Source organism: Nansenia antarctica (assembly GCF_963989245.1).
Source record: "Nansenia antarctica genome assembly, contig: SCAFFOLD_313, whole genome shotgun sequence".
Taxonomy (NCBI): domain Eukaryota; kingdom Metazoa; phylum Chordata; class Actinopteri; order Argentiniformes; family Microstomatidae; genus Nansenia; species Nansenia antarctica.
In genome coordinates this window covers 44,132-54,951 of record NW_027662390.1, presented here as the reverse complement: position 1 = coordinate 54,951, position 10,820 = coordinate 44,132, and the positions used below count along the sequence as shown (strand labels likewise).

Sequence of the window (10,820 nt, the reverse complement as noted above, 5' to 3'; positions counted from 1 at the left end):
TCTCTCTCTGTCTCTCTCTCTCCATCTCTATCTCTCTCTCTCTCTCTTCCGCACCCCCCTCTCTATCTCTCTCTCTCTCTCTCTCTCTCTCTCTCTTCCTGCATGGCCCGGCGCTCCCTGTCTTTGATGTCTGGTATCTGTTTTAATGAGCGTGTTCTAGACTGTTCTAGACGGGCTCCTCTCTTCTCACTGTGCTGTCACACACGCCTGTCTGCCGGGCCGAGGCCACTGCAACGCCACCTCGCCCTAGGCCCCTCCCCCGTACCCCTCTCCCCCGCCCCCCCCCTCCCCTGTACCCCCCTCTCCCCCGTACCAGAAATCCCAAACCTAAAAACCGGAAACCCTCCGGCGAGCTCCTTCGCGCTACTCTCGTGGGACCGGCCTCTGTTTTTGATGTTTAAATCATCGCAAACTCTTTAATTAATGACCCATCTGTCCTCTTCCACTGATGTGGAACTTCAAACCGTTGACACATAACGCACGCACACACACACATATTGTACCACACACACTTGTGTGCGCGCACACACGTACCAACTGCTTGTGTCTTCTGACGCAACCAGTCATTAATTCTCGCAAGGCAGTTCCCGGGGTTCGTGCTAGGACCAGAACCAGAACATCTGCAGGCCAAGTGTGAGAGGGACCACAGTTGGACCCACATAAGAAGGGAAGAGAGAAGAACAGTACAAAGGACAAGAGTTGGAGAGTTTGGAGAGAGAGGGAGGACAGGAGAAGAGAGAGAGAGAGAAGGCGCCCTTTTCTAAAGAGCCGTCCAGATGCTGAAGCTGTATACTTGTCAGGGGGGTGGTGGTGTGGTAGTTAAGTAAGGATGTCTGTGTGTGTGTGTTGTGTGTGTCTGTGTGTGTGTGCGTGCGTGTGTTCTTAGGCTTTTCAAGTGAGCCCTGGCAGACTCTCTGAAGCGGTAATGGAGGCATCAAAGTCGAGCGCCGCGGTGAGTCACTGGTTTTTTGAAAAATCACTGTCCCGGTTGTTTTTTTTGTGAGACACAGCACAGTAGGGAACCAATGGGGTCGCGCCAGGTGGATGTTGGGTCCAGGCAGGCTGCCTTTCACATGCATGAGTAGCTAGCTTTTTAAAAGAAACACACCAAAAAAAAAACACGGTTGTCTTGTTCTTTTTGTTTTCCCGCCACTCCTTTGGTTTGCCGCCATTGTTGCACACTGTTGTTGCTTTTTCAACTGCCGCTTAACTCACAGGCTTCTGTTTGCTTTCCATAACTCATCTAACTAGAGCTCGGTTCATCACAGTTTGTGTGTGTGTGCAGGGGGGTTCGTGCTGTTACGATGATATTCGAAGTTGTGTTAATATTATTGTTATTACGTTGTATTAGTTGCGTTGTAATAGTGTTTAATACGTGTTAATATGAATACGTAACGAAAGTAGCGGATGTCATTGAGGAATGCTGACAGGATTTATTTGCCCCTTCATATTCAGATTTCTGTATGTTGTTGGTTTTTTTATAGCTTATTGACTTTGGCAAAGAAGTGAACATACTTGTTGATATCAACGCTCTCATATTGATCTGTATCAGGCAGGCGATAACACTCTGAAACCCTGCATCTTAGCGAAACCTCTAGTTATTAGACGCTACCAAGCAGACGACTTCCTCACGAGCTCTTGGATCTCACCCTCGAGCGTTACTAGAGTGACGTCCTCCGTTAATTTCTAAAAGATAAGTCAAATATGGATCTGTTGTGATGGTTTGATGTACGCTTCAAGGTTACACCGCCTTTTGTGTTATCTTCCTCCACTGAATATTGGCTTAGCTTGTCCAGATGGTATCTGACACGGTGAGGAAATGTTTCCTGGAAAAAAATCTCTAATCTGATTGCTTAAATGAATCGGAGGGGAAAGTACTTACCCGTCGCTGCTGGCCAGGATAAACATAACTACCGTGGAGGGACCTCGGTGCTTTCTGTTCAGTTCAAAGACCCTGTTCTGCATATCCGATTTTTTTTAAAGCATGAAATCGGTTGTTTAATTATCGTTTGTAAGTGCCATATGCTTCTTTTCTTTGCGCTAACAATACTAACCGACACACCAAGCCGTATATATATATATCCTCATCCTGTCTGTGTCCATAGTGCTCATTCACACCCTTGTTCAAGCACATAGATGGGTAGATAAAGTCACTGCTACGTTCCCTGGCTGTTCCCCCTCCATGCATCTTCTCACTCAGGTGTTTGTCTCCTCCTCCTCCGAACAGCAAACCCTGGAGAACAACCTGACCAACCTGGTGAAGAGGAACAGCGAGCTGGAGAACCAGATGGCCAAGCTCATCCAGATCTGCCAGCAGGTGGAGGTGAGTCCACCTGACCCTAGTCCACCTGACCGTAGTCCACCTGACCGTACCACCTGACCGTAGGCCCGGTCCACCATACCACCTGACCGTACCACCTGACCCTAGTCCACCTGACCCTAGTCGACCTGACCCTAGTCCACCTGACCGCACCACCTGACCGTAGTCCACCTGACCGTAGTCCACCTGACCCTAGTCCACCTGACCATACCACCTGACCCTAGTCCACCTGACCCTAGTCCCCCTGACCGTACCACCTGACCGTACCACCTGACCGTACCACCTGACCGTACCACCTGACCCTAGTCCACCTGACCCTAGTCCACCTGACCGTAGTCCACCTGACCGCACCACCTGACCGTAGTCCACCTGACCGTACCACCTGACCCTAGTCCACCTGACCCTAGTCCACCTGACCGTAGTCCACCTGACCCTAGTCCACCTGACCCTAGTCCACCTGACCCTAGTCCACCTGACCGCACCACCTGACTGTAGTCCACCTGACCGTAGTCCACCTGACCGTAGTCCACCTGATCGCACCACCTGACCGTAGTCCACCTGACCGTACCACCTGACCCTAGTCCACCTGACCATAGTCCACCTGACCCTAGTCCACCTGACCCTAGTCCACCTGACCCTTGTCCACCTAGTTGTACAGTATATTTATTAATAATATTCACTCATATTCGTACTGTATATTTTGTATTGAGTTTTGTCTTATTGTCGTCTTGCTGTTGTATGTTGTATGTACTGTAGCTTGTTCAGCATGGTAGAACACCAAGTCATGTTCCTAGTGCACTGCACATGGCGAACATAAAGTTTAATTGAATTGAATTGAATAAAGCACTTTGGAATCAGACGCCTATATAAGTGCAGCCTGTTTATAACTCGAAGCTAAAGGGATAAAAAAGTAGAAGTCGTAGCCGGCTCCAACCCTCCCTCCCTTCCTCCCTCCCCCCATCCCTTCCTCCAACCCTCCCTCCCTCCCTTCCTCCCTTCCTTCCTCCCTCCCTCCCTCCCCAGAGGTCCGTAGAAGAGGCCATTAACGCCACTATATCCCACTATTGATTGTATACAGCTCTCTACGCGTCACCTCACACAGCGGCCCTCTCTCCACTGATTGGAACACTCCAGAGTTGCAAATTGGACCCTCTCCCTCTCTCTCTCTCTCTCTCTCTTTCTGTGGTAAAAAAATGTGCAGTGTTGTTCGTGTGCGGGGAGCTCGATAGTGTTCGTCATCAGCACATACTGTGCTCGTTTTTCAGCCCAATTCAACTGGCCGGTGATGACACATTCAGCATTATAAACGGGAGTTGATCAATGCTTTGGGTCGCTATGAGGGGGGTTTGCTACTTTGGGTTCTTTGTTCGCAGCGTGAATGTTCTGATTTTTGTGGCGGTTTCGTGAAGCGGAAAAAACAGCTTGTTTTTTTTTTTCGTGTGAGGAACCAATTGTCAGCTTTTCTTTGCTTCTTTTCCGAATGCGGTCGTGTGGATTTACGTCATCAAGGTCCAAGGACTGTAGAGCTTTTGTGTTGTTGGACATTTGTTGACTTTCAGAAGCGCCCAGAAGCTCTGACTCAAACGATGATTCAACAAGACCAAAGCATGAATGACTCTCAGGTACAGTCATCAGATATTCTTGTCTCTCCGCTTACGCAACTTTTAAAGGCCCGCTAATCATAGCTTAAGGGCTGTTTTTAGGAACGAGCGCTGGGACGAGTTACTCACAACATCACGTGTTTACTGGGGTTGGTTGTTTCCGTGGGGTTTCCGATGAATCATCTTTTAACTATGATGCAGCAGGTGCTTGATGGTGATCTCTAACACCCCCAAAATCATGAAAAGGTTTATTGAGACATTGAAAAAATAACAGCGACAGCCCCCCAAAAAAGTGAAAGTGTTCAGCTGTAAGCTGTTTGTAGTGGAGGGTCGACAGTAAGCTGTTTGTAGTGGAGGGTCAACAGTAAGCTGTTTGTAGTGGAGGGTCAACAGTAAGCTGTTTGTATTGGAGGGTCGACAGTAAGTTGTTTGTAGTTTGAGGGTCAACAGGGAAACTTGACCTCCGTACCCCAGTAGAGGGCGTGGCTTCAGATTTCCTGGATTCTAATGCTTCTGGTGTGAGTACTTATGGTTGAGTACCTATGGAGTACCTGAGTCCCTCTGGAGTACCTATGGCTGAGGGCCTTGCTTGCTGCACCTTGTTTATAAATACGTATACTTACATACCGTATAATAGTTAAAGAGTGCCTCTACTCTACTCAACGCAGTGCAGACTAGCTTCTGTCCTGGGTTGAACCTCACCTGTCCTTTGAGGGATGAGTTCTCAACCAAGCTTTGTCAGTCAGTTCTTTAATCATCTCCCCGCTGCGTGATTACAGGAGAGGGTGACGGGGTCCGGCTGTTACGTGCTAGTGTGCGCGGCCTTTAACGCCATCGCCACCGTCTTCACCGTTGTTTCGACGGTAATGGTCGCAGAGGACGAATGCATTTTAATGTCCCCTATTACTCACGCCGCGCCGTTCGTTTCGCCGGTAAACTCGATAAAACCCTCCCAGAGTCAGGGCTCATGAACCACAGTCTTGACTATCCAGCTGATCAAATTAAATGATCGCTATGTGATTCATTAACACCGAGAGAGAGAGGGGGGGGGGGGAAACTGTCCCAAAAGTTGTTTGTCTCTCCCCTCCTCCCCTGTCTGCATACAAATGTGGCGCTGCACAATCTCGCTCATCGGGTATTCATAGAAATGATTTGGTAAAAAACGTCTGCTGTCGAGAGAGCACATGCTCCGTGAACTGTAAAGCGAATTATCAAAAAGGGTGGGGGGGAATGTTATTCCTTCTGCTAGCGTAGCATAGCTAACCTCGTGTGATGTTTGTGTCAGAAGACTCCCTTTATTATTAACTGGGGAGCCAAATACCTCGTTGTCAGGTAATCCTAGCGAACAGAGACGGGAACAGGGTCCCTACTGCCGGGCGAACCCCCCCCCCCACCCCAAAAGCCTTCCTGTTAGGCGGAGATAGGAAGTCTCTTTATCTCTTTATCTCTCTCTCCGCTCCCCGGCAGAGCACAGCGGAATGGTCACTAATAATGCATCAGAACAGCGCAGGTCTGAGGCTCTGTCTGTTGTCGGCGTGACCTGGATTTCGTTGTTGTTCTTGTTGTTGTTGTTGTTGTTGTCGTCGGTGCACTCCCACACCAGATCATACGGTGTGATCAAGAGGTGGATGATTCCGCAGGTGATTTCCATCTCTGTCTCCTTCTCCTCCTCCTTCTCCTTCTCCTCCTCCTTCTCCTTCCCCTCCTCCTTCCCCTTCTCCTCCTCCTCCTCCTTCTCCTTCTCCTTCTCCTCCTCCTCCTCCTCCTCTTCCTTCTCCGTCTCCTCCTCCTTCTCCTTCTCCTTCTCCTCCTCCTTCTCCTTCTCCTTCTCCATCTCCTTCCCCTTCTCCTTCTCCTTCTCCTTCTCCTCCTCCTTCTCCTCCTCCATCTCTGTCTCCTTCTCCTCCTCCTCCTCCTCTTCCTTCTCCGTCTCCTTCTCCTCCTCCTTCTCCTTCTCCTTCTCCTTCTCCATCTCCTTCTCCTCCTCCTTCTCCTTCTCCTTCTCCTCCTCCTTCTCCTTCTACCTCTCCTTCTCCTTCTCCTTCTCCTCCTCCTTCTCCTCCTCCATCTCTGTCTCCTTCTCCTCCTCCTCCTCTTCCTTCTCCGTCTCCTTCTCCTTCTCCTCCTCCTTCTCCTTCTCCTTCTCCTTCTCCTTCTCCATCTCCTTCTCCTTCTCCTCCTCCTTCTCCTTCTCCTTCTCCTTCTCCTCCTCCTTCTCCTTCTACCTCTCCTTCTCATTCTCCTTCTCCATCTCCTTCTCCTCCTCCTTCTCTTTCTCCTTCTCCTCCTCCTTCTGTCTCCTCCTCCTCCTTCTCCTCCTCCTCCTCTTCCTCCTTCTCCTTCTCCTTCTCCTTCTCCTCCTCCTTCTGTCTCCTCCTTCTCCTTCTCCTTCTCCATCTCCTCCTCCTCCTTCTCCTTCTCCTTCTCCTTCTCCTTCTCCTTCTCCTCCTCCTTCTCCTCCTCCATCTCTGTCTCCTTCTCCTCCTCCTTCTCCTCCTCCTCCTCCTCCTCTTCCTTCTCCTTCTCCTTCTCCTCCTCCATCTCTGTCTCCCTCTCCATCTCCATCACCTTCTCCTTCTCCTCCTCCATCTCTGTCTCTGTCTCCATCTCCTTCTCCATCTCCATCTCCATCTCCATCTCCATCTCCTTCTGCTTCTCCTTCTCCTCCTCCTCTTCCTTCTCCTCCTCCTCCATCTCCTTCTACCTCTCCTTCTCCTTCTCCCTCTCCATCTCTGTCTCCCTCTCCATCTCCATCACCTTCTCCTTCTCCTCCTCCATCTCTGTCTCTGTCTCCATCTCCTTCTCCATCTCCATCTCCATCTCCATCTCCTTCTGCTTCTCCTTCTCCTCCTCCTCTTCCTTCTCCTCCTCCTCCGTCTCCTTCTCCTTCTCCTTCTCCTCCTCCTTCTCCGTCTCCTTCTCCTTCTCCTTCTCCTCCTCCTTCTCCTTCCCCTCCTCCTTCCCCTTCTCCTCCTCCTCCTCAATCTCCTTCTCTGTCTCTGTCTCCTTCTCTGTCTACATCTCGGGGGGGGGGGGGGGGGGGTTCACGTTGGGGAAAACATGAAAATGTTGATTTATTTCCCTCTAGAGCCTTGTATATAGCCTTGTTTGCACAATATTTGTATTGTCATAAGTTTTTAATGATCTCGTACGAGTGAGTGAGTGAGTGAGTGTGCGTGTGTGTGTGTGTGTGTGTCAGCCAGATTTAACTGGATTAATGTTGACAATACAGTCAGCGGGGTGGGTGTGTGTGTGTGCGTGTGCGGCGGGTGTGTGTGTTTGTGGGCAGTAAAGCTGTCACCAGTCCACAGCCAGTCCATCCATTTTTTAGCAGGCGTCATTGGTCTTCTGTTGGGGGGGCGGGAGGAGGGGGGGGCGGGAGGGGAGGGGGGGGGGGGGGGGGGGGGGGGCAGGACACAGGGTCCCTGGTGGAGTGACTTGTGCAGTTAGCCTCTCTCACTCAGCTCTTCTTCAGTCTGTCAGGATGTATCCGAGAAGCTTCCTAATCACAACTGTGACCAACACTGACCCAGCATGCAGCAGTCTGCAGCTCTGAATCCCCACCCCGCCCCCGCCCCAACCCACACCCCCCACCCCCCTCCCCACATCAGCTCTCTTCACCTCCTCGGCTGGCTGGAGCTGCTGTACATCACAGGCTGACAGCACGGGTCCTGCTCCGCACGTACTTACAGAGAGAGCTTTTACTGAGAAAACAATAATAAAGATTTTTAGTTGTAGGTGTAGTTCTCTTCAGGCCACAATTCATACGGTGTCGGAATATAATCGTTTTTTCTCCCCACGCGAAGCCTGATGTCCTAATAGCTTACCTCCTAGTCTGATGATGGTGGTGGTGGTGGGGGTGGGGTGGTGGTGGTGGTGGAGGTGTGGTGGTGGTGGTGGTGGTGGTGGTGGTGGTGGTGGTGGTGGTGGTGGTACGTTTTGTGTTCCTTTGGCCCCTTTCACCCTCCGTCCCCCCCTCCCTACATTCCTACACTCTCTCCCACCCAACCGTATAGATCATTACCTCTCCTACTGTCTGCTCAGAAGGCTGCCCAGCTTACCCCCCTAGCGTTAGCGTATATCCCGGCTTTCTTTCCGCGAGACGCGTCGTAGCAGTGCCGGGCCTTAATGAGCAAGGGGGGTTGAGTTCATTAATAAATCATGCTACATCCTAGCTCAACGCTAGCTCCCACTCGCGCCCAGCTGCCGATAAATCCCAGAAATCGGGTGGCTTGAGGAGGCAGCGGAGGGAGCAGGAATGTAAATGAGATGCCTGCGCCATGACGGTGCTGATGAGGGCAACAGACAGAGACCTCGGGCTGAAGAAAACGCCTGCTTCGCTAAATTCCTGAGACTCTCAGGAACTCTCACTGCGCAACTCTCACAGAAACAACAATGTTGACGGTCAGCTCCGAGTAAACAGCGGGAAGGGACCCAAGGGAACGTCGCTGGGAAGGTGTCGGTCTCAGGGGAGTACCCGGGGGGAGGTGGAAATAGGGGTTTCGTTCGCTAGGTGGGATGAGGAACGGTGTCAAACGTAACGTGTGTGTGGAAACACAGTTTGACTGCCGTTTATTTTTACGGGAGATATTATCGGTCGTGTCACACTCTCACCATGTCCCCGTCTACCTCCATCTCTCCTCCTCCCCCCTCCCCCATCATCTCTACCTCGCCTCACTGATAATGTAGTTTAGTCAAGCAGCCAGCCCAGTTCCACACTCTGCCATAATGTGTCCAGTGAGTAAGGGTGATAAATAAATCCCTCTCCCAAAAGTGTACAATAAAACGTTAATCCACGCCACAACTCATGGTGCCGGGGCGTACAAAGCAGGCTCGAGCGCCGTGAGTTTAAGGTGTCCGAGTGAATCATGTCTAACGCAGGGGGGGGGGGGGGGGCGGGCAGAGAGGGGGGGGGGGGGGGGGGGGGGGGGCAGGCACTGAGAGGCTTATCAGTGGTGACTTGTGACTGCAGCTCAACCCTCTATGACCCCCCCACCACAGACCCACTTGGAGAGAGACATGGTATGGCTGTTCATTAAAAAAAAAAAAAAGTCTGGCATTTCCTGCCCAGCCCATGGAATGTTGGCAGCTCTATTCATTCTAGCTCTATTCATTCTAGCTCAATTCATTCTAGCTCGATTCATTCTAGCTCTATGCTGACGTCCCCCCAGAGATGTGGAGAGACGTGGTCGCTGTGCTCAGAGAGGGGGTGTCAGGAGCACGGTGTGGTGTCTGATAAGGAGGGTCTCGGCTATTCATTAAAAAAAAAGAGTCAAGCATTTCCTGCCCAGCCCATGGAATGTTGGCAGCTCTATTCATTCTAGCTCGATTCATTCTAGCTCTTTGCTGACGTCTCCCCAGAGATGAGATGTGGAGAGACGTGGTCGCGGTGCTCAGAGGGGGGGGGGGGGTGTCTGATAAGGAGGGTGTCGCCGCGGAGACGGGGGAGATATCTCTGCTTTAGGTGGCGTAGTCGGCGGTGCTGCTGAGCAGTAATCCACTGTGGTTCTGAACTGGTGCTTTAATCCTTGTTAATTATCAACCTCCGCTAATAAGAAGGCTCTGGGGGATTTAATGGTGTGTGTGTGTGTGCGTGTGTGTGTGTGTGTGTGTGTGTGTGTGTGTGTGTGTGCGTGTGTGTGTGTGCGTGTGTGCGTGTGTGCGTGTGTGTGTGTGCGTGTGTGTGTGTGTGTGTGTGTGTGTGCACGTGTGTATGTGCGTGTGTGTGTGTGTGTGTGTGTGTGTGCGTGCGCGCGTGTGTGTGCCGTGTGTGTGTGTGTGTGTGTGTGTGTGTGCACGTGTGTATGTGCGTGTGTGTGCACGTGTGTATGTGCGTGTGTGTGCATGTGTGTGTGTGTGCGTGTATGTGTGTGTGTGTGTGTGTGTGTGTGTGTGTGTGTGCGTGCGCGTGTGTGGCGTGTGTGTGTGTGTGTGATTAATGAGGCTTAAGTGGATCTAAGGGCTATAATGAGCTTTGCAGAGTGAGGAGTGTGAAAGGTGAAAGGGTGAGCAGTTTGATACTCTGATGCTGTTTGGCCACAACCCTGTGTGAGTCCCGGAGGAGAGAGGAAGGAGACACCGGGCTTCTAAATGTCACGTTTTACGACATTCTTACTGCTCATAATTATGTTTCCCTGTGTAACCATTCAGTGCTCATTAAAACGTCATCGTTAGAGTCCCCGAGAGTAGTGAATCGTCTAAACGACAACGGAAAAGAATTCGCTAATCAAAAGTGTATACACTGACAGTTGACGGGTTAGATTAAAGCGCTGGTACAAAGCGTTGTTATGGCAACTTCCTTTTTAACTTCCTTTCCCTCTGTTCAGTATTGACCAGATCAGCCAGGCGCTCAATATACTGTAGTCTGGGCTCCGCTCCCCGCTATCATTATCTGACCCAGAGGCGAGGACTGTGACGGGGAGAAAGATCACTTTCTCTCAGTCCCTCCGTCATACTACAACGCGCTAGAACGATTTTAGAGATTTTAGAAAGTTGAAAGGAAGTCAGAGAAACGGCCAGTGGCTTTCCCTCTTTTCAAGACTCTGATCAACCCCACATGTTCTCCACAGCTGCCGTTGTTGGGTGTTAATCCTCAAATGCATCGCTAACACTTCTTTTAATGAATGAATGAATGAATGAATGAATGAATGGTCTTTATTGTCATTGCTATAGTACAGGTACCAAACAACGAAATTTGGGAGGGGTGGCTCCCCTGGTGCTAGGAAAGAAAAAAATAACTAAAAACACAAGAAGGGAAAGGAGCTGGTTTACATAAATAAAGGCTATGTACACTATCCACTATACTATACTGTACAGATAAGACGACTAGGGTTGTCATATTGCACATAGGGCCGGTTTCAGAGACAAGGCTTAAGCCTAGTCCTGGGCTAAATCACACT

General features: G+C 50.6%; 1 protein-coding gene across 1 annotated transcript in view; it reads left to right on the top strand.

The window, feature by feature from the left end:
- Positions 1–886: 886 nt before the first annotated feature.
- The window catches only part of LOC308175688 (putative E3 ubiquitin-protein ligase MID2), a gene marked incomplete at both ends in the record, with an annotated part of 43,812 nt that continues 33,878 nt past the window's right edge, over positions 887–10,820 (top strand). Inside the window, 2 exons of the mRNA XM_080551312.1 lie at positions 887–952; positions 2,228–2,323. Coding sequence (XP_080407438.1) covers positions 887–952; positions 2,228–2,323 — 162 coding nt within the window. The remainder of the gene's footprint in view (positions 953–2,227; positions 2,324–10,820) is intronic.